Below are 27,440 nucleotides of genomic sequence, written 5' to 3'. Positions count from 1 at the left end.
AACATAAACATATGTAAAGACAATATTAATAATAGCGTTTCAACAATCAAAACTATCATGAAAAAAATGTATTAAGACGTAAAAAAGATTTTTCTTCATATCGGCAATCCAATCCAAATCGGAAACCAACGAAACTTCAACTGCCGTTCGGATGTCTTGCCCACTGTGCGTTGCGGCAGCTCCACCTCTTATTCTCTTTGCCGCTCTTCGCTCTCCAAACCGATGGCAGCTCTTTCCATCGCTACTCCCACCCTTTGAGGTCACGAGACAAACTCGCCGAGCGGTTGGTTGGGGACTGCCGTAAATGTATGTGGGCGTGGATTCAATTGTTCTGCACATACATATTGTTGCACGAATTACGAGAATTGTCTCTCTCGCTCCTTGTATTTCGACCAATACTTTTCCCATCTCTCTCTTTCACTCAGACCCAGATCTGTGCTGTCCCTGTCTCGCCCGCCTACCTATGTGTACTTGTGTAGCTACCGAACGAATACATGAGAATACCGAGAAACAAAAACCTTTTTGTTTCTGCTCGACTCCAAAATCGATATAAAGAAAGCCAAGGAAAGGGCATTGTCCAACACAATCGCACATATGTATGTACAGTAAGGCTCCGCCCCTTTTCGTTTGGCGACGTCGCAAGTGGTGGTGGGTAATGCTCCGCTGTCTCAGCCAATTGTCTCCTCAATTATTTGCTATTGTATTGCCGCATTGCGATTCGGTTGGCGGACGGATAGCGAAAACCGCTAACATAAGTATATCGGAAGTAAGCACATGCCCTTTCAAAATGTACACGTGGATATGTATATTGCCCTTTGGCTTTCTAAACCGTTTTCACTGTTTTCACCATGTACGCCTGGGCGTAGCCGGGAATTTACCTAGTGGTGGCTCAAAATACACTCTGTAAGACAATTTATTGTACAAAGCCCACTTTGTAGACATATGCATACATATTTACTTATACATATAGCGTTCATTAAACGTGTGGAAAAATTAAAAATAACACTTATCCAAACATGCATGTAAAGAACATTGAAAATTATATAACTTTCCCAAGAATTGATTTGGTCAATTGGTTTGAGTAACTGTTTGCCTTTGCACTTACATAATTGCGAAAAAAATCACGAACATGATCGGGGAACTTAATCGACCATTAAAAGAATTAGGGGATACATTTAAGAGGGCAAGAAAGAATGTTCGGCAAGAAGATTATAAATGGCTCTAATAAATCTAAAAAATATAAATGAGAGCACCTAATGTTAAAGTCTATTACCACCTCAAAAAAGCTTAAGAAGGTGTAAATAAATTTATCAAAGAAATTTATTAAAATGACAGGATTGTAAAGCGTTGTCGAACTCTTTTGGATTATTAATAACTAGGTTGTTTATAGCTTTATTATTTATCCGAATCTTCTGATATGTTTAATTTGTCTAATTACATTGACGATGCCATTTGTAATCTTGCATCTTAATAAATCTATTAAATAAATATGACTAACCTAATGTTCATATCCATAGCGCATTCTACTATTGAACACCTATAAACCGCCATTTAAATTGTTCAACATTCCTGTTTTGTCTTTGGATTACATTTTATAATCACAGTAACAACTAACACTTACAAACTCAAGACCATCCTTAACTATTATTTAAAGATTTTTAGTTTAAAACAACTATTTCAATCATAGAGCAAACTGTTTGAATCTTTCTTGTCTTTTAAGACACAGATGAATTTTCGACAACACTCCTTTGAAGTATTTGCGTTTTCGTTTTTTTTATCATTGGAAAACTTATAAAATTTGCGAATTTATTAAATGGAGATGTGAATTAATCGCATTTTATTACCTTGACGAGTTCGTATAGCAAATATAAATTTAAACAAGAAAGGAAGCAAACTTTGGCAAGCCGAAGTTTATATACCCTTGCAGTTATTACAAAACGACTTCATTTCGATTTATATGCCTATATTACTAAAAACAAGAAAGGAAAGCTAACTTCGGCCGATCCTTATGAAATTTGGTAGGTCGGATTGATTGGTCAAATATAAAACCCATAGAAAAGCCCAACTTCATAACTTTACAAACACCAAAGTTATGGCATAGATATATATATAGGTTATAGTCGGCCGATCCCGGGCGTTCCGACTTATATACGGCGTGCAAAGGAACGAAGGGTGTGTGCAAAGTTTCAATTCGATATTTTTTAAAGCCGAAATAGCATGCGCTTTTACCCTGATCAAGGTACAAAAATACGTTTTGGAAAGATTCATGTCAATAGATTATATACTGTGCGAAATATCCTGAAAAACATCAAATTTTACCCGATTTTACGCTATGCCTTTAAATACCTTAACAAATTTAAAAAAACAAGAGAGAACGCTATAGTCGGGTGCCCCGACTATCAGATACCCGTTACTCGGGTAAAGGGAGTGCGAGGGAGATGGAGATAGAAACTTTGATCACGCATAACTTTTTAACGAATGGTCCGACTTGAAAAATTTCTTCTACATTTCGATAGGTATTGATAAACACAATAAAACTGCATTTTTGCTTTTCCGAAATATTTAAATTTTTAAAATCGTATATAAGCGATTGTGGGCGTTAAAGGGGGCGTGGCACCTTTTTGAAACAAACTTGCGCTGCGTAGGAACTCCTAGAATCTGCATGCAAAATGCCAATCTTCTAGCTTTTATAGTTTCCGAGATCTCAGCGTTCATACGGACGGACAGACGGACAGACGGACAGACGGACAGACAGACAGACGGACAGACGGACAGACGGACATGGCTATATCGACTCGGCTAGTGACCCTGATTAAGAATATATATACTTTATAGGGTCGGAAACGCTTCCTTCTAGCTGTTACATACTTTTGCACGAATACAATATACCCTTTTACTCTACGAGTAACGGGTATAAAAAGGAAAGCTAACTTGATATACCATTGCAGAATATTCTGTAAATTATATTCTCCAAAATTATTCAATTAATGCATTCTTAGAATTTATAATATAGGATATAGTCGCCCGATCCTTATGAAATTTGGTAAGTCGGATTGATTGGCCAAAAATAAAACCAATAGAAAATCCCAACTTCCTAACTTTGCAAACACCAAAGGTATGGCATTAAGAATCGTTCAGTTATATGGCAGCTATAGGATATAGTCAACCGATCCTTATGAAATTTGGTACGTCGGATTGATTGGCCAAAAATAAAACCCATAGAAAATCAAAATTTCCTAACTTTACTAACATAAAGTTATGGCATTTCCGATCAATCAGTTATATGGCGGCTATAGGATATAGTCGGCCGATCCTTATGAAATTTGGTAGGTCAGATTGATTGGCCAAATATAAGACCCATAGAAAATCCCAACTTCCTAACTTTACAAACACCAAAGTAATGGCATTTCCGATCAATCAGTTATATGGCAGCTATAGGATACAGTCGGCCAATCCCGGCCGTTCCGACTTATATACTGCGTGCAAAGGAAAGAAGGGTGTGTTCAAAGTTTCAACTCGATATCTTTAAAACTGAGAGACTAGTTTGCGTAGAAACAGACAGACGGACAGACAGACGGACAGACGGACAGACGGACATGGCTATATCAACTCAGGAGGTGATCCTGATCAAGAATATATATACTTTATAGGGTCGGAGATGTCTCCTTCACTGCGTTGCACACTTTTGACCAAAATTATAATACCCTCTGCAAGGGTAGAAAAATATCACACATATTGTTTAAATGTTGCCCAATCAAAAAAAAAATTGAGCTGAGACTATCCGTATCGCCAATAAAAATGTTTTAAAAATGTAAGATTTTTCACCCAATTAACTATATAATTTTGGTCAAAAGTGTGCAACGCGGTGAAGGAGACATCTCCGACCCTATAAAGTATATATATTCTGGATCAGGATCGCGTCCTGAGTTGATATAAGCATGTCCGTCTGTCCGTCTGTCTGTTTCTACGCAAACTAATCTCTCAGTTTTAAAGATATCGAATTAAACCTTTGCACACACCCTTCGTTCCTTTGCACGCAGTTTATAAGTCGTAACGGCTGGGATCGGCCGACTATATCCTATAGCCGCCATATAACTGATTGATCGGAAATGCCATAACTTTGGTGTTTTTAAAGTTAGGAAGCTGGGATTTTTTATGAGTATTAAGAATGCATCATATGAATAATTTTGGAGAATATAATTTACAGAGTATTCTGCAAGGGTATATCAACTTCGGCTCCGCCCGAAGTTAGCTTTCCTTTCTTGTTCTTCCAAAAATATTAAAAATTGACTGAGATACAGGCAATCTCCGGCGGCGCCTCGAAGAAAAGATGTTTTGCGGTGTACACGATAACCGGTCACAGAATCATCCGAAATGAAAAAATCCAATTGCATTAGTTAAAGAACAAGATTCCTCAGGTAACAACGCTGTAGAGTTTTTATTTTTTTACAATTTTTTTTTCAATTTTTTAAGGCAAAACACCGTCAAAAACACCGATTTTCGCCTAAAACGTCGAGATATTTGTTGCTCTAAAAATAATAAATTTAAAAATAAAAAAGAAAACTCGACAGCGTTACCTGAGGAATTTAGTTAAGAACAACTGTGCAAAATTTCAAAACGATCCGTCCGATAGATTTTGCAGGATCGTGTACACCGACTTTGAAAAGGGTAACTTTTCATGAGAACGTTTTAAAGTTTTGGACACCCATACAAAACGAGCTAACTTACCTACGTTCAACTGCCCATAAGTTCGGAAGCTTTACTCGGATCGATCTAAAACTTTAACACAATATTCTCAAGATGTTGTGCAATAAAAAAAAAAAAATTGTTAAATGCAAAAAAAAAAAAAATAGATACCATACCCCCCCGGTCTTTACGGTCTTTACGTTGAATTTCAAAAAATATTTCTCATGTTCTTTATGTTTTATGCTTTATAAAACTATTTGGAGTAATGGTAGAAATTAGTTCGGGCATTACTTATTATGTGCAGTACAAATTTTTGTAAGTCGAGTTTGGTTTGTAAGATATGGGGGATGCTTTTGGATTGGTAACCACATACAATATTAGTTTAGGAATCAAAAAGCCCCAGTTATTTGTAAACATGAAATTCTTTATGGAACTAATTAGAAAACCAAAAAATTTAGAAAACCATATGCATATATGCAATATTGTTATACAGTGTTTGCATTTAGATCACGCAGAAGGTATTGTACTTTCTCGGCAGCTACAAACCAAATTTGAAATCAAGTGGTAAAATAAAAACTTTTTAAAAAGTACCGATTTTTAAGTCTATACGTAAGAAGGACATTAAGGAGGCATACAACCAAGGTAAAATATAGATAGCTTAATATTATATAAACAGCTCTAGTTAAGGTTGAAGGCGTGCTTAGCTTACAACTAACCAACCATAATCTAATGCGACTTACACAATTTGTATTTGCTATTTTATTTGTTTATCTTGTAACTTTGGTTATGGCTTCAAAAGCATCTATTAACCAGTCGAAAATTACGCTTTCTTAGGCGTGGGTTGAGCGTAAGGGAGTCGGAAAAAGATCAAAGGACAATTTCCTGATTGTTTTATTCCGTTATTTTATTTTGTTTGGGCTCCGTTTCCATTCGTGTTGTTGTGTATATGGTGGTACAGTTTTATTGTTGATTTTTGGGCGTATGTTGTCTTTGCTTATTTATTCAATTCGTTTACTTTGACAGTCACCGTCACTCTGTTTCAAAAACCCTCGAACAAGCGCGTCCGCCTCCCTTATTGTCAGCCACCCGCCATGGTCAGACTTATTTATTTATTTGTTTATTTTCATTATTAAATTGTACTTCATTTGTTTATTCCGTTTTGTTTCATCTCAATTATTGTCGTGTATTTTGTAAGCCTTACTGAGCTCCAAAAAATCGAGAATCTGTAAGCTTTTCTGGCTTTAAAGCAGATTTTTATACCCTTGCAGAGGGTATTATAATTTCTATAAAGTATATATATTCTTGATCAGCATCACCAGGAGACTCGATCTAGCCAAGTCCGTCTGTCCGTCCTTCCGTCCGTTTCTACGCAAACCTCAGTTTTAAAGCAATCTGCTTGAAACTTCCCCAAAAGTTGTATTGCAGGTAGTATATAAGTCGGAACGAGACGGATAGGGCTCATATCATATGGCTCCAATAGAAAATCAGAAAAAAAAAACTTTGTTGTGTTTAATTTTTTTGGTTCTTTAGGATTAGGTTATATTTAAATGGAATTACGGTTTTAAATAAATTAAAATCGTACAAAAATATATATAGCTGGCATAGAAACGATGGCAAAATGCAGCGCAAGATCGACATAGCTTCATTGTTTTTAGTAATATAGGCATAGAAATCGAAATGCAGCCTTTTTGTAATAACTGCTTGCCAAAGTTTGCTTCCTTTCTTGTTTAATGATAAGTTCTAGTTTTTGTAGAAAATGCAGTCGATTCTCTCTTTTTAATAGCAGCCAGCCGTCTGGAAAAGATAGGTGGTGTGTTTTTAAATTTGTTCGTAGGCAGAGATAATGTCTCTAGCCCCGGAATTTTAAAATAAAGATAAAGCTTCAGCTTCAATTAAAAAGCAAGTGTTTTGCGCTACTAACGTAGCCGAAGCACCACCCTTCTCTGTGTTATACCAACAATAAGAACCATCTGGCTCCCATCCTAGGAGAAACCACAGACCCGGACAGCGGCACCTCATTACCACGAGACGAACTCGACACAATGTGGAGTTTCAAGTATACTCTTACAGCCCAGCTCATCGGATGGGGGTATGCGAAGAGGGTACTGGGGATGGGTTTTGTTGTTAAAATGTTTTGTTTGCTGCCAAACAATTGCTTTAACCCCGTCAAATGTACTCATCCCTGGGTCTAGTACCTACTGTAAAATCGCGAACATGGAACACTCGTAAAACCTGAGGCGAAAAAGTATCCTTTGAGAAACGATGCATCAAATATCCAAGATTAAAAGTAACTTTATAGATATGTACTTACAAATATTTACCATAACCTTTGCTTCTTGGTTCACGAATTTTTACTCATTGCTCAACCCTAATGGGAGATGTACAGATGGTGGTGTAACAGAAATCTTAACAATTCAAGTTTTAACCCAAAACGGAATATAAGTGTCACAAAAATTTGTTTGGTTAAATTCAAATCCCAAGTTCCTTGCAGGACAGTTTTATAAAATGAACGGCCTTACAAATTTTAAGAGTCAATATTTAGTAAAAAATAACAATTTAATGTATGCATTATCTGCGAACAACAATTTTTATACCCTTGCAGAGGGTATTATAATTTTGGTCAGAAGTATGAAACGCAGTGAAGGAGACGTTTCCAACCCCATACAGTATATAATATCTTGATCAGGATCAATAGAGGATTCGATATAGCCATGTCCGTCTGTCCGTCTGCCCGTCTGCCCGTCCGTCCGTCTGTCCGTCTGTTTCAATACCGTTTGCGAGCTCAGTTTAAAAGCTAGCGATCTGAAACTTTCACAGTCGTCCTAAAACATGTGTACGCAGATCAAGTTTGAAAACCGCACCTATCCTATAGCTCCCATAGGAACAATCGCATATAACTTGCAAGAATGGAAGATATTTCGCGCAGTCTAAAAGCTATTAACATAAATCTTTCCAAATCATATTTTTTTATGGATACCTTGATGTACGTCTATATCCTATAACTCCTATAACAATAGGGTGAAATCGGTTAAAATTTAATGATTTTTAGGATATTTCGCACAGTATATAAGCAATTGACATGAATCTTTCCAAATCGTATTTTTTTATGCATACCTTGATTAGGGTAAAAGCGCGTGACGATCAGACGTCTACATCCTATAGCTCCCATAGGAACAATATACCTTATTCCTTTCGCTACTTTTTCATTTTTAGCAATTTCGCCAAAGTCTGCAAGGGTATTAATCCATCCTCGTTTATATTGAAATCTCATTACTTTACGTATAAGCCAATTTTTATACCCTTGCAGAGGGTATTATAATTTCAGTCAAAAGTTTGCAACGCAGTGAAGGAGACATTTCCGACCCTATAAAGTATATATATTCTTGATCAGCATCACCAGGAGAGTCGATCTAGCCATGTCCGTCTGTCCGTCTGTCCGTCCGTCTGTCCGTCCGTCTGTCCGTCTGTCCGTCTGTCCGTCTGTCCGTCCGTTTCTACGCAAACTAGTCCCTCAGTTTTAAAGCTATCTGCTTGAAACTTTCCCAAAAGTTGTATTTCTATTGCAGGTAGTATATAAGTCGGAACGAGCCGGATCGGGCCACTATATCATATAGCTGCCATATAACTGAACGATCGGAAAAGCCATAACTTTGTTGTTTTTAAAGTTAGGAAGTTGGGATTTTCTATGGGTTTTATTTTTGGCTAATCAATCCGACCTACCAAATTTCATAAGGATCGGACGACTATATCCTATAGCCGCCATATAACTGATTGATCGGAAAAGCCATAACTTTGGTGTTTTTAAAGTTAGGAAGTTGGGATTTTCTATGGGTTTTATTTTTAGCCAATCAATCCGACCTACCAAATTTCATAAAGATCGGCCGACTATATCTTATAGCTGCCATATAACTGAACGATTGGAAATGACATAACTTTGGTGTTTTTAAAGTTAGGAAGTTGGGACATTTTATGAGTATTAAGAATACATCATATGAATAGTTTTGGACAATATAATTTATAAAATATTCTGCAAGGGTATATCAACTTCGGCTCCGCCCGAAGTTAGCTTTCCTTTCTTGTTTGAAATAGTCTCGTCAAAATAAGCTCCTACAAAAATTAAACATGCTATATTTTGATTCGATGCTTAAAAACAATAAAGCTAGGTCGATTTTGCGGTACATTTTTCGATCGTTTCTAATGACTATATCTCGAAGTATATATAAGCATATGCTAAGAAACAACGAAGTTATACTTTTCTTTTCCTTTTCCCGATTGTTCCTGTAGCAGCTTTATGATACAGTCGTTCGATTTTTATAAAGCTTTAAATTGCTTAAAAATACTATATCACGGAATATATGAACAACCAACAAAGTTATAATTATATTATTTCCCTTTTTCCAAATAGATCTAAAACTGAGAGACTAAGTTGCGTAGTTTGCGGAGAGACGGTCGGACAGACGGACATGTCTAGATCGATTCGCCTGGGGATGCTCATCACAACACATATACACTTTATAGAGTCTGAAATGTGCTCTTCTCTGCGTTACAAACTTTTTCTGAAATTAAAATACCCTCTACATGGGTATACAAATATTTGATTCAAATATGAACTTCATTTAATACTACTACCGAGCTATAATCAAATAAAAACACTTTTCGCACACTACCGGTGCGAATCGGCTCTTCGTGAACTGCCGTCCACAGTGATAGTTAATTCAAATAGAGATGATGTCCAAATCATTTTGGTAAATTTTAATACAGTCTATTAAATTTCGTATTTAAAAATAATATTTTAAATCTTTAAGTCCATTTTATTTTTTTGATTATTACTATTTCGTTTAATTTAGTTTTATTGGTTTAAAAATAATATAATTCTTAATTGTTATCTACACTCTTAGATTTAATTAGTTATTTTTTGACCAGTTTAGTCCAAAATAATCTGACAGATTGTGTGACTGTCTTTATGCAGATGTTATCCTAGTCATTTAATATATATGTATATAGGAATACTTATTTCGTCAGTGTGGAAATTACATATAGCACTTGCCGCCATAAAGTTTGTGAGTATCTAGCCATTTCAAAAGCCGAAAGAGATAGGTTTCCCTGTCACTGGCGCTTTTAAGACCCAAGTTGCGTCAAGCAATCCTTTTGAGTTTTTATTATAACGGACGCCTTGCCCCCAAATAATGAATAAATAACGAATATAAAAGAAACAAACACCCTCACAAGTACATTTAAGAATGGGCAGCCTCAATTTTGAGATATACGGTGAAGATGCCGATTACTCTGAATAATGTAAGCATAACAAAGCAAATACATGCATATATAAAACGTTAAGAATAGTATATTTATATTTATAAGTTGCAAGGGTATGAAAATAGGAGTGTACGCAACGAAAAGAATGATGGGACTTGGTAAGGATGGTTTAAATGTATATAATTTAGACCACAGGGAACCGTATTTATACCCCTTACTCGTAAAGTAAAAGTGTACTGTTTATTTGTTGAAAAGATTCCGTCCTTATAAGTATATATAATCTTGATCAGGATCAATAGAAGAGTCGATCCAGCCACGTCCGATTGTCTCCCTATGAAAGTTGAGAACTATGAAAGCGCAAGTTTGCCAGGCCTACTGTAACGGACCAAAATCGCAAAATTTCTAAGGGACTTAGTTAAAACATATGGTATCGAAACAATATTTTACACGACACGACGTTTTTGAGAAACGCTGGTCTTATCTAATTACACAGGCCAACAATTTTTAGACCCAAGAACTGGACACACTTTTTCTTATAAAATTTTTCGCGCTGAATCCAAATCCGGTGCCAAAATCGCTCCAGCACCCACAGTTTCTGGGATATTCTGTGAAGTGTAAAAATTGACGTTTTTGGCATATTTCAACAAGCTATATATTCGATAATAAATTTTTTTGAACATTAGCACCAATTTTACCTTAAAGTGCACATCCTAACCTTTAAAATTCTTTTTTAGTTTTTTAAATACGATTATTCGTTCCCGAAATTTGGATGCAGCGCAAAAAATTGCATAAGAAAAAGTGGGTCCAGTTTTTTTGTCCGGGATTTTCTAAAATTTTGTTGGACTGTGTTACTTTTATATAAGGTTTTTTTCTGGTTTCAATGGTTAAACAAATTTATAAATTTTTTTAAATAAACCATTTAAATCCAAAGACCAAATTTAAGTATATCGAACGAGAGTTAGTATCATATACAAATTTCTTGTTTAGAAATAGTTATTAATTATCTGAATTTCCCCTGTATATAGAGATCTCTGCTAAAATTATTACCTTGATTATTTATAGATTTGTGGACTTTTAAGATTCCCAAGTTCAATTCAAGGTTTGACTACCCCTTTTACCGCGTCCACTAAAAAAACTAACACCGAAAAGAGACTAGACTAATCAAATTTTGTCTTTTCGGAAAATAACGTTTAATTCGTTTGTCCACACCGGAATAGGGTTTAAAATAAGATGGAGTGATTGGGGGCTGGGGGTGCCGAATCATGCCAGCCGAGCTTGTGTTCCGACCATGTCCAATGTTTAATGGATGAAGATTGATGACGTCGATTGATGATCGTTATAATCCATATTATTAGTGGGGTGGCTGTTGAACTTGGTTCAAATTGTTGACAAACCGTATCGCTTTTGCCACGTCCTTAGTCAAAGCCCCCGTCCAGGCTTTCGATCTACGGCACTTCCGTAGTCTTCAGCCTATTTTAATACATCCCAGCTCTTCATTTGTAACCCCATTGTTTGGCAGGAACAATGGGGCTGAATGTCCCAATACATTGACTGTGGCGCTACTTTGGCAACAAAACATCGACAATGAGCTTCTAATTTGAATGCTATTTTGTCTTTTGTTGTCAGAGATTTAATCATCTCCTTCTAGGCGGGACTGTATCTGCCTGGCATTTTCCCATCATTAGTGCCACCATTGTTTTCTGGCTTAAATGAGCGCTTTATTCTCATTGTGGGTTATGGGTGGTCATAAGATTGGGACAGCTAACTACATATGTGAATGTCACAATAGAGAATCAAATATTTATCAATGCAATTGGACGAACAAAAAAAGCAAAAGCTCTTCTTAAACTTTTACAACGGCTTGTTGTGAGGGCTTTTACGCCTTAAAACGCAGCTATAATAATTTCTAAAAATCATGTTTTCAATTCAAATTTCAATTTCCCCAATCTATTTCTAAATTTCCTGGCCCAAAGTAACAGTGTGGGGATGTGCGGACGACATGTGAAAGCTCCGTGCGTATCCCGTTTGCAGTGCGAACATTAAATAACTCGTAATTGAATTGACGCCGACTCAGGATGCAGGACTCGGTATGTAGGAGGCTGTTGGAAGGAAAGGGACTCTGAGGTGGAACAAAGTTACAAATTGTCGTGAAAAGAAAGAAAAAACAATTACCCAGCAAACGATGGGCGGTCCAAGATGAAATACGCTGCTATTGAAGAATGAAAGCTGTTCTCTGGCTTGCCGACCTACAATCTCTTCTCCCACATATCGCGACCTTTGCTTTGACCAAGACATTTGCACTTGACATTAGCCGCGCGGGTGGGCCAAGGGTTGTTTTTGTAGCGGCTTGTACTCGTAATTAGAATAAAGCCAGAAGTTGAGTGGCGGTCTTTGCAGCGGGCGCACCGGCTTCGCCACTTCCACAGGCGTTCCTCCCCAGAAAGTACAATTCATTTATTTGTGTTCCCAAACCATTCAATGACCCGCACGTGCAGTTGCATCACCCTGCTTAGAGTACACTCCCTTCCCATGTGCTATTATAAGAGCCATCCAGACAAGCGTTCAAGTTTTATTCGCTTGCCATTTCTTACGTAAGGTCCGTTGACTAAAACACAGCGAAAAGCACAGGTGTGGCGGCAATCTAAATTTTAAAAGGCTTGGGAGGTAACATCGGCAGTTTGGATATCTTAGTCGTTGTGTCGAAAATACGATATGATACGGTAGTCCTATTTCTATAAAATTAATAATTACATTTCTGTTCGGATGTTTCTAAGGCGGCTATAGAAAGAAGACAAGATAACCAAAATACACTTTGTATTTATATACCCTTGCAGTTATTCCAAAACGACTACACATCGATTTCTATGCCTATATTACTAAAAACAATGAAGCTATGTCGATTTTGGTCTGCATTTTGCCAATAATTCTATGGCTGCTATATGATATTGTTGTCCGATTTTGACAAAACTAAAAGGGTAATTCCGATATAGTATAGATATAAATAATTACTATATCCCAAAGAAACATTTTTATAAATAGAAAAACAGCAAAATAATTGTTTTTTTAATTTGAATTTTTTGATTTTCTTATGGGAGCCATATGAAATAGATGTCCGATTTTAATTTAATTCAAATCGTAATTCCATTGTATTTAAATATTACCAAATCCCAAAGAACAAAAAAAAAATTAAAAATGTATATTTAAGAAATTTTTTTTTTCGATTGTTCCTATGGGAGCCATATGGTATAGTTGTCCGATCCGGCTCGTTCCGACATATATACTACCTGCAATTAAAAGACAACTTTTGGGAAAGTTAAGCAAGGGACTAGTTTGCGTGGAAACAGACGGACAGACGGACGGAGGGACGGACGGACGCCCCTGGTGATGCTGATCAAGAATATATATACTTTATAGGGTCGGAAATGTATCCTTCACTGCGTTGTAAAGTTTTGACTGAAATTATAATACCCAAAGTTTATAAATCCTTACAGTTAATACAAAACGACAACATTTCGATTCGTATGCCATTTATATGATCATGAATACTTTATAGTGTTGGAAATGTCTCCTTCAGTGCGTTGCAAACTTTTGACTGATATTATAATACACTCTGGTATAAAAATAAACCAAACTCAAATGTTGAAGAGATTAGATGGACTGTTAGGTGTACGATAAATGCATGACTCTCGGCTTGTGCTTTGCAGAATAGCTCAGCAAAGTCGGGACATACTGTACAAAGTTCAACCAAAACCAGCAAGTACGAAAACGTAGATTAATGGCAGCGACATAAAAGAGCAGTTTATTATTATAATTGAGTTGAATTTCAATTAAATTTCACGGCATTTTGGCAAAATGGCGTCAAAAAATGAGAATCAGAATAATCGCTTTTGCATAACATTTTAATATTTTATTTCGCTTCCAGTTCATTCAATGAGTTCGCAAGCCATGATAGCAATTATAATCAATTCTTTAAAAAAGTTATAATCTTTAAAAGAAGGACAGACAACCACCCGGTGGGTATAATTTGTTTTCCCGTGGGGCTTAATTTTAAATATTTGTTTTCATCTTATCTCCTCATCGGATTTCAGATGGCTTTTTTTAAGAAAGAATTATTGATTTTCCGTTAGTGCTATCCGAAAAAAGAATTGTTAGGAAAGCCCCCTGCAAAAGCACTTGTGAAACCTTTCCACCAGCAACAAAGCGGCGAGATGTGTACGACAATGCGAAATTATTCAATAAGCAAAAGCTCAACGCACAGGAAACTTTTTTCACAGTCATGTTCTAGGACTAAAGAGTCAGTCAATGAAGCGATGACACAGCGTGTCATCTGTGTAATTTGCAGCCTCTGTGCCACCGGCCTCCTCTATTGCTCTTCAATGGTGTACCTTGTGTTATTGGAATATTAACGGTTTTTGTTACAGCTTTCGGCGACAGGAGCAGTCGCTTGGGAATTCGGATTCGATAACTACGCGGTTGAATGTCTCAGCTGGTGGTTGCGGTACTGCGGTACTGCGGTTGCTTCACTTCTCATCAGATTAAGCTTTGTTGGCAGTCGACACACGGAGCGTGCCAATGAATTTTAATAGCAATAGCCCGCGCCAGAGCAATGTCAGGCCAATCTCAAAAAAATTGTTTTCATCATACATTGACAGCTTGGTAGGACCTTACGACTGACTCCTTCTACTTAAATAGTGACAGAAAAATAATATTAATCGGTTTTTGATTAGACTATACTGTAATTTTAAAACAAATAAATGATTTGCTCCTGCAGGAGTGTCTATATTGACGTTTTCGTCAATATATTTTCCAATAAAATACTTTTTTTTCGGACGGTCTTGTGCGGGTTTTTATACCCGTTACTCGTAGAGTAAAAGGGTATATTGTATTCGTGCAAAAGTATGTAACAGCTAGAAGGAAGCGTTTCCGACCCTATAAAGTATATATATTCTTGATCAGGGTCACTAGCCGAGTCGATATAGCCATGTCCGTCTGTCCGTCTGTCTGTCCGTCTGTCCGTCTGTCTGTCCGTCTGTCTGTCTGTCCGTATGAACGCTGAGATCTCGGAAACTATAAAAGCTAGAAGATTGCCATTTTGCATGCAGATTCTAGGAGTTCCTATGCAGCGCAAGTTTGTTTCAAAAAGGTGCCACGCCCCCTTTAACGCCCACAATCGCTTATATACGATTTTAAAAATTTAAATATTTCGGAAAAGTAAAAATGCAGTTTTATTGTGTTTATCAATACCTATCGAAATGTTGAAGAAATTTTTCAAATCGGACCATTCGTTAAAAAGTTATGCGTGATCAAAATTGTTATCTCCATCTCCCTCGCACTCCCTTTACCTGAGTAACGGGTATCTGATAGTCGGGGCACCCGACTATAGCGTTCTCTCTTGTTTTAAAAGTAGGTTTATCCTTAAAAATTTCTATCCCGAGATCTCGACTTTCAACCCGACGAACAGACAGACATGGCTAGATCGACTCGGCTATGGATCTTGATCTTAAATATATAAATATATATACATTATATTTTGGAGCTTCAAATAAAAATCTAGAAAGCCATGCTATTAAAAATAATAATAATTAAATATTGACCTTTTCTCATATCTCCATTTTAAAATATAAAAACTCCATATAAACATTAAATTCTTACCCAACAGGTTTTTGTATGATAAAACTTTCCCGTACATCTCGATTTCTTACCTGAGTGTCGTACACAAGCGTACAACCCCTCACTGGACACCTTGTTTAAACTAATTGCATAGCACATGCACGCACTTCACCACAGATTTATTTGCTATTTCAGGAGTCATTAGCTGCGCACAGGGAATGAACGTCAACCCTATTCAAAGCCCCCTCTTACGATGTTAGAAGGAACATAGGCTGCCTTGTGCTGAAGGATATAACAGACTTTTGAAGGATTGACATGAGGCGGTTAATTATAATTGTTGGTCGGACTATCTGGCTCCAAGCACTTGGCTTTGCTAATAGCAATTCTTTTCATAATCTTGTCATTAAAACTTTACTTATTTATTTTTGATGTAAAAACCATTTGCCCAGGGTGTGTTTAGTAACAAACATCCAAACGTTTTCCGTTGTGTCATAAAATCACTGCACTGTGGTTGCGCATATATCCGAGCCTGCTAAATCTACATTAAAAAAAAACAAATTTATAAGGGGCGCTCGCTTTTTAATTCAACGCAGAAGCCAACCAAATTGGAATAACATTTTAAATTGTTTTTATATCACAGCACTTTTATTCAAAAATCAACAATTTAGGCTCTAGGCTCCAAAAATATAAGCAGACCTCTCAACATTTGCACTAATGTTTGTTAGACTAGAGCAGAATTTTGAAAAAAGATATGGTCACATATCTTTTACGATTACGCAACTTTTTGTACAAAACCCATTTTTCTCTAAGGATTCGCGTTTGGGAGTTAGTTTGTTTTAAACAAAAAAGGAAGCAAACTTGCCGTTATTTCAAACCGATTAAATTTTGAATTCTATGCCTATATTACTAAAAGTTGCATTTTGCCATCGTCCGATTTTAATTTAAACAAAACCGAATTCAATGGTATTTAAATATTACTAAATCGCAAAGAACAAAAAAAAGATTAATAAGAAAGGAAAGCGGACAGACGGACATGCTTATATCAACTCAGGACGCGATCCTGATCAAGAATATATATACTTTATAGGGTCGGAGATGTCTCCCTCACTGCGTTGCACACTTTTGACCAAAATTATAATACCCTCTGCAAGGGTATAATAATACCCTTGCAGAGGATATTATATTTTCAGTCAAAGTATATATATTCTTGATCAGAATCATCAGACGATTCGATTTAGCCATGTTCGACTATCCGGCGGTCCGTCCATTTTAGTTTTGTAGCTATTTGGATAAGACTGACCTAGACTAACTAACTTTGGAAAAGTATTTTATACAATTCCATAATGCAGTAGCATTTCCGCTTCTTCCAAAAACTCTCTCCAGCTAAAAAATAATTAAGAGCAAAAAACATGTGAGATTTGTATATAATGGTACAATAATAAGAAACCACATTTTAAAAGGAATTTTTTTTTTAAAGTGTACATACGTGCTGAAAGTGCGCGATACGAACGAGAATGTGAAATGAAAACACATATTCCAGCTATTCCCCTAAGAATCAGCATTCACCCATCATCTTAAAACAGATCGTCACAACCACACACATGCCGCACGCGTATCTCATTTTCCTATGCGACCCTTACTCACCACCCTATAGGTAGATATCCATACTTATAAGGCGCCGTAATGAAGTGAGAAAAGTTACACGAAGAACATGAATTAAATTTTACTTCATGAAACTGATTTTTTGATATCCTTGCCGGTATACCTCAAATTCAAAAGCCAATACATGTGAAAATAGTTTCTGTTACAACTGAACTAAAAATAACCTGAATACCACGCTCTAAACTTTAACACAAAAATGTCATTTACTGCATATTGTCGTTAGATAATTCCTAAATATGGGATTGGGATGATTTGAATTGACACCGGAAGCTTTTTAAAAGAGCAAATAAACTTCCTGCTTATTTTAAGTATAAACAAATTTGATACCCTCTGTAAATGAAAATTAATTTTAGGAAAAGATGTTCCTCGGTTTTATGCATATCAATGTCCGAAAAAGGGAAGTGCTAATTTCCAACTTTTAGAAATTTTCTACACAACAAAACGTATCCGCGTATTTCTAAATCCACTAAATATATTTTCATGACAATGACATATCATTGAGAAATAGTTTAAAGGGCTTAAGAGTGGCGCGATTAAAGTTTTTCATAATTAAAACTTTTGTACTAATTCGGATAATTTAAAAGCCAAATATTATACTTATAGCAATCACACAATTATTTCAGTAGTTATTACAAAAATAAGTTTAACGTAATTAATAACGATTAAAAATACCTTAACGCAAGATGGCGTCTCATTATACATAGGTCATGCTGATCAAGAATATATATACTTCATATTGTCGGAAATGTCTCCTTCACTGCGTTGCAAACTTTTGACTGAAATTATATAACGCTCTGCAAGGGTATAAAAAGTCACTCTATACTGACAAAATTTATCTTAGTTTTGGTTTGGTTCAACATTAAGTCGTCAGTTTTGGTTATTTTTAGATTAACCGTTTAAAGTGTATTATAAAGGTAATGCAGCATCAATATCTGTGAACTTTATATTAGGTTTCCTATCACTATTCCAATGCATTATTATATGTATTATAAATACATACGTATATGCATGGTACAATTCCGAATCACACCGGAAATACGTTTTGCAAAATTTTCTGAAAATATTCTAACATTAATCAAATCGTGCTAACCTTGCAAAGCCACTGCAACATCATACCATGACAACCTCATCGCTATATGAGCTTGACAACAGAGGGGAAAAGGAAAGAGAAGTAGGTGCACAAAAATGCAGGCGCAGAGCTAGGGAGTGGTAATACAGGGGAATAGAAATAGGAAGGAAAGACAGATTTCTATTTTTAAAAGCGAAATTTATGAATGAAAACAGAAACAGAAAATCATTCGGCAGTAAAAACGAAGCACATCAGAGTCTGTATAATCAGATATAACACATCCCTTGCAAACTCTATTCTGTGTGCACCACATTAAATACTCCGAAGATCTATAGGAGTCCTCTGTTGTTTTGAAAAGATTCAGTTATAAGAGTATGCGTTGAAATATTTTGCTCCATTTAAACCTTTTGTATGACAATCTTCTTTAAAAATCCTTGTCATCTTTACAAATGTTGTATGCTGGAAGTGCGAACTTTTCGACTTAAGATCGTTTCGATCTCGGAAAGAAAATAAATGATTGATAACTCCCGTGCCCAAGAACACCAGTAAATGGGGTAAATCAACACATATAAATATAGAAAAACTCACAAAAAAATGAACAATATACTGTCCCAATGATTCATATACATCATTGCACGTTCAAAACCTATATAAAAACTTATTTATATATCCATATTCAACTCATCCCTTTTGCTGTTCAATCTATGAACCGATTCATAGTGTGGGCGAAGAAAAGGCAGAAAATCTCATGTATAAATTGATCAGCCACTTCATATTTTATAAAGATGACAACACCGAAATGTTGAACTCATCCATAAATGTCATAAAATTCATAAATATTGCTGTAAAATGTTCATTGTCTTCGCGCAAGTGATTTAGGTCAGCTCGTATCTTGAAATGCTTGTGTGGGCTTTTTTATTTTATCGATGGGCTGCCCATTGCCCTGCCAAAAGGCGGAAAGAATGTCTTATGTTCCCATACGGATGCGCCTAGTTTTACTTAAGAGTCAATATCTGTTTTTATACGCTTGCAGAGGGTATTATAATTACAGTCAAAAGTTTCCGATATATAAGTCGACTATATCATATAGCTTCCATAGGAACAATCGGAAAAAAAAATTAAAACAAGAAAGCAAAGTTTATATACCCTTGCCGTTTTTACAAATCGACTACATTTCGATTTCTATGCCTATATTACTAAAAACAATGAAGCTATGACAATTTTGCGCTGCAATTTGTCATCGTTTCTATGGCAGCTGTATGATATTGTTGCACGATTTTGACAAAACTAAAAAGCGTAATTCTGATATAGTAAATAATTACTATACCTCAAAGGAATACTTGGATAAATCAAAAAGCAGCAAAATACATTAAACATTTTTATACCCTTGCAGAGGGTATTATAATTTTGGTCAAAAGTGTGCAACGCAGTGAAGGAGACATCTCCGACCCTATAAAGTATATATATTCTTGATCAGGATCACCTCCTGAGTTGATATAGCCATGTCCGTCTGTCCGTCTGTCTGTCCGTCTGTCTGTCCGTCTGTCTGTCCGTCTGTCTGTCCGTCTGTCTGTTTCTACGCGAACTAGTCTCTCAGTTTTAAAGATATCGAATTGAAACTTTGCACACACCCTTCTTTCCTTTGCACGCAGTATATAAGTCGGAACGGCCGGGATCGGACGACTATATCCTATAGCTGTCATATAACTGAACGATCGGAAATGCCATAACTTTGGCGTTTGTAAAGTTAGGAAGTTGAGATTTTCTATAGGTTTTATTTTTGGCCAATCAATCTGACCTACCGAATTTCATGAGAATCGGCCGACTATATCTTATAGCTGCCATATAACTGAACGATCGGAAATGCCATAACTTTGGTGTTTGTTAAGTTAGGAAGTTGGGATTTTCTATGGGTTTTATTTTTAGCCAATCAATCCGACCTATCAAATTTCATAAGGATCGGCCGACTATATCCTATAGCTGGCATATAACTTAACGATTGGAAATGCCATAACTTCGGTGTTTTTAAAGTTAGGAAGTTGGGATTTTTGATGAGTATTAAGAATGCATCATATGAATAATTTTGGAGAATATAATTTACAGAGTATTCTGCAAGGGTATATCAACTTCGGCTCCGCCCGAAGTTAGCTTTCCTTTCTTGTTTTTTTTTCATTTTTTTATGGAAGCTATATGAAATAGATGTCCGATTTTAATTTAATTAAGACCGTAATTCCATATTGTTTTAATATTACCAAATTCCATACAACAACAAAAAATATTAAGGGGAAGGGAAACTAGTCCATACCGACTAGCCCTGCGATTCTGATTAAAAATATTCAAGTGATTGCCGCATAATAGCAAAATGGTCGAACAGCTTAATTCGTTGTTCAAAGAATTTCTTTTCATTTAGACTGTATGTATTTTTAAGTGATTCAGGGCAGTTAACTTCCATAATAAAAAAAGTTGTTAAATGCTTATCCTATGTGTGAAAATATGCTTTTAATGAAAACCTTTTGAACTTCTAGGCTATATTGATAGTATCTTTCGCTGGGATTATATATTGCGGCGACGGTGTGATTGTCTTTATTTTAAGCATATAATGATAACAACTACCCCAGAAAGCAAACTAGAACCGGAAAGTTCAGATTTTATTAGATCTTTTGCGCATTGACAATAACAATCAGCCCATCATCATCGTTAATCATCCCCATTTTTTGAGCAAAGTATTGGACAGATAAACATCACATTAGCGTGATTCCAAGCCGATTAGCTTAGTAAAGCCGGAGCCTGAACCTGAACTCCGCAAAAGTTGCTTATTCATTGACAGCTAGAGCTAAAACTCTGCTACCTCATCGTTACTCAACGCTTTGAATAATTCCCCGGTGAGTAATAAGTACACTCAAACTGGGTGGTGGAAAATCATAAGCATGATAGGCCCAAATATATTTGATGGTCAAAACATATCAACATACAGGAAATGAATAACGGTTTAGAAAAAGGGTTTAAAGTTCAAACAAAAAAGTGTTGTTGAAAAATCAAATATAGTTCATCCCTTTTCAGTTAGTATTGTAGAAACTAAGTGTATACATTTGTTAGGGTTTACAATATTGGTCAAATGTTTGGACAGAACTTTATTGACCCTGTGAAGACAAGTCTTGTTATACCCTTGCAGAGGGTATTATAATTTCAGTCAAAAGTTTGCAACGTAGTGAAGGAGACATTTCCATCGATCCGTTCGTTTCTACGCAATCTAGTCCCTTAGTTAAAACAAATATTATTTTGCTGCTTTTCTATTTATTAGAATATTGTTGTATATAAATTAAAATCGGACATCTATATCATATAGCTCCCATAGGAAAATGAAAAAATGAAAAATATTTTCAAATAAAAATGTGTAATTATAGTTAAATCGCAAACTTCTTTATTTTCGTTAATTTTAATTGTGCTTTAATTTAACAAGACTTAAAAAAAACTGTCCCTGATTTCGATGTATATTTCTTTGAACCAAGGACAGTGAAAAGGTCACGTATCAGGTATAAGATAGCATTTGACGAATTACCATGTACAAATTAAAGTAAGTAGTCACGTAGCCCGGAAAGAATTCACAGTTTTCAATGAAGCATTCAGAACATTCTTGAATGCAGTCTAACTTTTGGAAAAAGGTATTACGTTTTTATTTTATATTTATATTTAAACAAATGTGTGGCAAACGAACATTGATATCTTTTACAATACATTTTATGTTTGTATTTTTTTATATTATCTTTTTTTTATTTGATTTTCCCCAACGCCAGTATAAGCTTTTATTATTCTTTTATGCTTTACTGTGACGCTTTGTATGTAAGTTCTATTTAGTGCTTCTTTCATCATTTGTGCAGGTTTGAATAGCCTTTGTATTGTTCTCTCCATTCACGACTCAAACAATAAGCTTTTCTTTCCACTGGCTTGTACTTTCTTCCTTGACTCACTTTGGCCCTCGTTTGCGATGGCCTGGCCTCCCCATAAAGCTGAGTCCTAACCATGGTCTTGATATTTTTCAGCCTTATTCAAGAAAGCTTAGTCGAAACCTCTAATGGCCCTTTCCATTATTTTACGTTAGTTTATGTGCACAGGTTACGAACGAACAGCAAGTGCTAAGGGAGCATTAAACATTTTTGTACCCTATATCATCAGAGAGGACACGCCCCTAAAAAGAATATGCATTCTTGTGATCAGTATTACTGGGAAAATGAATTAAAGCTTAAAACAATTTGTTTAATACATTGATTAGATTTTTAATAACCAACAAGAAAGAAAGCAAACTTCGGCAAGCCGAAGTTTATATGCCCTTGCAGTTATTACAAAACGACGACATTTCGATTTCTACGCCCATATTACTAAAAACAATGAAGCTATGTCGATTTGGCGCTGCATTTTATCATCGTTTTTATGGCAGTTATATGACATTGTTGTCAGATTTTTTTTAGGCTTATGGAGACGAATTATTATTTTCACTTTTTATACCCTTGCAGAGGGTATTATAATTTTGGTCAGAAGTTTGTAACGCAGTGAAGGAGACGTTTCCGACCATATAAAGTATATATATTCTTGATCAGGATCAATAGGGCAGTCGATATAGCCATGTCCGTCTGTTTCAATACCGTTTGATAGCTCATTTTAAAAGCTAGCGATCTGAAACTTTCACAGTCGTCCTACAACATGTGTACGCCAACTGTCATAGGAACGATCGAAAGGAAATCGAACTCCATATTCTTTGACAGCTATTTGATATAGACTTCGAATTTTTATAAAATTAAAACCGTAGTTTTGAAATTGTAAGAAAATCTCTAAAACAACGAAGTTATATAGTATTTTTATTTCATTTTATTTATTTTTCCGGTTGTTCTATTTTCCGAATTATGTATATACCTGCAATAGGTAAAAGACTTTTGGAACTAGCTTTAAAACTGAAAGCCTAGTTTGCGTAAAGGGGCGAAAATGTCACCTTCACGGGGTTACAAGCTTCTGATCAAAATTGTAAAATGTTTTGAAAAATAAAATAGTAACAAAATGTTTAATATATAAAATACATATGTTAGTCGATTGCGTATTATAGTTCATGTTATTTAGTTGTTTAAAAATCATATTAGTTTGAGCATTCAAGTTTTATATTCGAAGAATTAGATATATCTGAAATATATATAGGTGTAAAAGTTTGTATTTTTTTATACGAAAAAAAAAAAATTTTTTAGAAACAAATCCCACATATGTACTTCAAGAAATTTAGTTTTGATGAGTGCAAAAAAATGGTAACTGTTTAGAAAAAATGTTACATTTTTTCGGTCTTTATTCTCAACTATTTAAAACATTTTCATAAGGGTGCTTATGGCTAATGTGCTCACCTGACTAAGTAATCTTCTTCGTATTAGCTGAAGTTGTTTAATCATCTCCAAGTCAGAGTGTTCCTTCCCATTCGTTGGATCTTTTTCAGGAGGCGGCATATCGGCATAACGGCGGTCCCTGTAAAAATGGTTTGCCAGATTTTTTAAATTACCAAGCTAAAATTCAACGGTGGGCCAAGTTATATTATCCACCTTTACATTCGTCCCAAATAATTAGTTTGTATTTTTTGAGGACAAAGGGGAGCTTCTGTATCTAAGCCTAGTACTCAGATCTACGAAATCTGTTCGTCAGCTATGAGAGAGAACGAGAGCCAAAAGAAAACGTTTCGTCAGGCTCTTTACTCAGCCTGTCTGCTGAAATGAACTTTGGCTGAGCGTTCGTCAGGCCCTTGCGAAAATATTAAAGCCTAGTACTCAGATCGACGAAATCTGTTCGTAAATCATAGTACTCAGAAAAACTTTAATCTTTCCAGTTTTTCCATTTTTGAGAGTTCATCAGAGTTAAGCATGCTACGGTCGTATTGGTAATCAGCTGCGTTTGTTTACAAGCAGTTAAAATTCCAAAATGTTATTTGCGGGAAAGAGCCTTTAAAAGATATTCTCAACTACCTTGGCTTCACTAAGTTCTTGCATGCGATTTTACTGGGTTTTTTGTTGGAGTTTTCCGTCCATTTTTATACCCTTGCGGAGGGTATACAAATTTCAGTCAAAAGTTTGCAACGCAGTGAAGGAGACATTTCCGACCCTATAAAGTATATATATTCTTGATCAGCATCACCAGGAGAGTTGATCTGCCCTTCCGTTCGTCTGTCCGTTTTTACCAAAACTAGTCCCTCAGTTTTTAAGCTATCTGCTTGAAACTTTCCCAAAAGTTGTCTTTCTATTGCAGGTAGTATATAAGTCGGAAAGGGCCGGATCGGGCGACTGTATCATATAGCTCCCAGGGGAACAATCGGAAAAATTATTACTTTCTTGTTTTTAATTATTTTTTGTTGTTCTTTGAGACTTGGTAATATTTAAATATTATGGAGTTACGGTTTTAATTTAATTAAAATCGGACAACAATATCATATAGCTGCCATAGAAACAATGGCAAAATGCGACGAAAAAAATACCAGAAAATTTCATAGCGTTGCCAGTCTGCTGAAATGAACTTTGGGTGAACCCTAGCGAAAAGAATACAAAATGTAATCTTTCGACGTGCTCTCACTGAACATTTTAAAAAATAGAGGCAAAAAATCAAAAAACCTGCAAAAGTCGATTTCAGGAGTTTACTTGTGAGGACAAACATTAATACGATCTGTGGAGTCTCACCCAGAATTGTGAGGCTTGTCAAATAAAAAACATTTTAATGCAACCATTATAAAAAAAGCGTATGTGGAATTAGTTTGGGAAATGGATAAAGATGGTAAGTCATAATTGTACATTATTAAATATTTGTTAATGTGGACATATATAATATTTATGTTTAGATAATAGTTGCAAGCTGGCGTGGAAGTCGCTGCGGGACAGCTATAAAACCATCTGAAATGCAGGCGACGGAAAAGTGGAAATGCTGGAGGAGTCCCACCGGAGAAGACAATGGAGAGCCTCTTGTCCGAGCAAAGTGTTTCTTAGGTCAAAAATGTACGAAAAAACACAATAAAAAACTTAGAAAAATCGCCTGTTAGAATTAAGTGCAGCTATGAACTTTAAATTAGCAAATAATTTTCAGTAAATTAAAGAAATAATCACTGTTAAATGGAAATTGTACTGTTTTTTAATTTCTTTGTACAGCCTCAGACTTGTCTTGCCAAGGTAGTGGATAATATCTTTTAAAGGCTCTTTCCCGCAAATATGATTTTAGAATTTTAACTGCTTGTCAACAAACACAGCTGATTCACAGTACGATCGTAGCACGGGTAATTCTGATGAACTCTCAAAAATGCAGTCACACTTGAAAGATTAAAGTTTTTACGCTAGCTTACTCGTTTTTCGCTCTGAGTACTAAGCTTTAATTCTTTAACTCTCCAAAAAAAAACAGTCACACTGGAAAGATTAAAGTTTTTACGCTAGCGAATCTGAGAACTAGACTTTACTATCTTTATCCATTTCCCAGGCTATTTTCTCCCACGCTCTTTTTATAATGGTTGCATTTAAATGTTTTTTATTTGACAAATCCTACAATTCTGGGACTCCGCAGATCGTATTAATGTTATTTTGTCCTCCCAAGTAATTTTTCCATTTTCCTGTGTGAGCTATAAGATATAGATGTCTGATTTTAATTAAAACCGTAATTCCATGAACTTTATATATTAAAAATTCCCAAAAAACAATAAAAACAAGAAAGGAAGCAAACTTCGGCAAGCCGAAGTTTATATACCCTTGAAGTTATTACAAAACGACTACATTTCGATTTCTCTGCTGAGTCGACTTTGTGCTGCATTTTGCCATCGTTTTTATGGCAGCTATATGATATTGTTGTCCGATTTTAATTTAATTAAAACCGTAATTCGATAATATTTAAATTTTACTAAATCCCAAAGAACAAAAAAAAAATTAACAAGAAAGAAAAGCTAACTTCGGGCGGAGCCGAAGTTGATATACCCTTGCAGAATATTCTGTAAATTATATTGTTTGGCCAAAAAAAATCAATAAACAAGAAAGGAAAGCTAACTTCGGGCGGTGCCGAAGTTTATATACCCTTCCAGAATACTCTGTAAATTATATTCTCCAAAATTATTCATATGATTCGTTCTTAATACTCATAAAAAATCCCAACTTCCTAACTTTAAAAACACCAAAGTTATAGCATTTCCAATCGTTCAGTTATATGGCAGCTATAAGATATAGTCGGCCGATCCTTATGAAATTTGGTAGGTCGGATTGATTGGCCAAATATAAAACCCATAGAAAATTCCAACTTCCTAACTTTACAAACACCAAAGTTATGGCATTTCCGATCAATCAGTTATATGGCAGCTATAGGATATAGTCGGCCGATCCCGGCCTTTCTGACATATATACTGCGTGCAAAGGAAAGAAGGGTGTGTGCAAAGTTTGAACTCGATAGCTTTAAAACTGAGAGACTAGTTTGCGTAGAAACAGACAGACGGACAGACGGACATGGCTATATCAACTCAGGAGGTGATCCTGATCAAGAATATATATACTTTATAGGGTCGGAGATGTCTCCTTCACTGCGTTGCACACTTTTGACCAAAATTATAATACCCTCTGCAAGGGTATAAAAATTCAATCTTTGTAACTTTAAAAACACCGAAGTTATGAAATTTCCAACCGTTCAGTTTTATTGCGTCTATATGATATAGTCGGCCGATCCGGCAATAGAAAGACAACTTTGGGGAAAGTTTCAAGCAGATAGCTTTAAAACTGAGGGACTAGTTTGCGTAGAAACGGACGGACGGACAGACGGACAGACGGACGGACAGACGGACATGGCTAGATCGACTCTCCTAATGATGCTGTTCATAAATATATATACTTTATAGGGCCGGAAATGTGTTCTTCACTGCGTTTCAAACTTTTGACTGTAATTATAATACCCTCTGCAAGGGTATACAAATTCTAAAAAGCCAACTAATAGGTTTTGACTATTCCATACCAACTAATGTGAGCACTTTTAAATAAACGAAGACTTTGTTTATACGTTTATTATACCTGTATACCCTTATTTCCTTTGCACGCAGTATATAAGTCGGAACGGCAGGGATCGGACGACTATATCCTATAGCTGCCATATAACTGAACGATCGAAAATGCCATAACTTTGGTGT

General features: G+C 35.7%; 1 protein-coding gene across 1 annotated transcript in view; it reads right to left on the bottom strand.

Annotated features, from left to right (window-relative positions):
* Window positions 1–27,440, bottom strand: part of LOC108048081 (transcription factor Sox-5) — a 74,872-nt gene that overhangs the window by 11,788 nt on the left and 35,644 nt on the right. The window contains exon 3 of the mRNA XM_044460636.1: window positions 23,665–23,782. Coding sequence (XP_044316571.1) covers window positions 23,665–23,763 — 99 coding nt within the window. The 5' untranslated portion in view covers window positions 23,764–23,782. The remainder of the gene's footprint in view (window positions 1–23,664; window positions 23,783–27,440) is intronic.

Source organism: Drosophila rhopaloa, unplaced genomic scaffold (assembly GCF_018152115.1).
Source record: "Drosophila rhopaloa isolate 14029-0021.01 unplaced genomic scaffold, ASM1815211v1 contig_203, whole genome shotgun sequence".
In the NCBI taxonomy this organism is placed as follows: domain Eukaryota; kingdom Metazoa; phylum Arthropoda; class Insecta; order Diptera; family Drosophilidae; genus Drosophila; species Drosophila rhopaloa.
The sequence above is the reverse complement of the archived record's forward strand: the minus strand, read 5'-3'. Positions and strand labels throughout refer to the sequence as shown.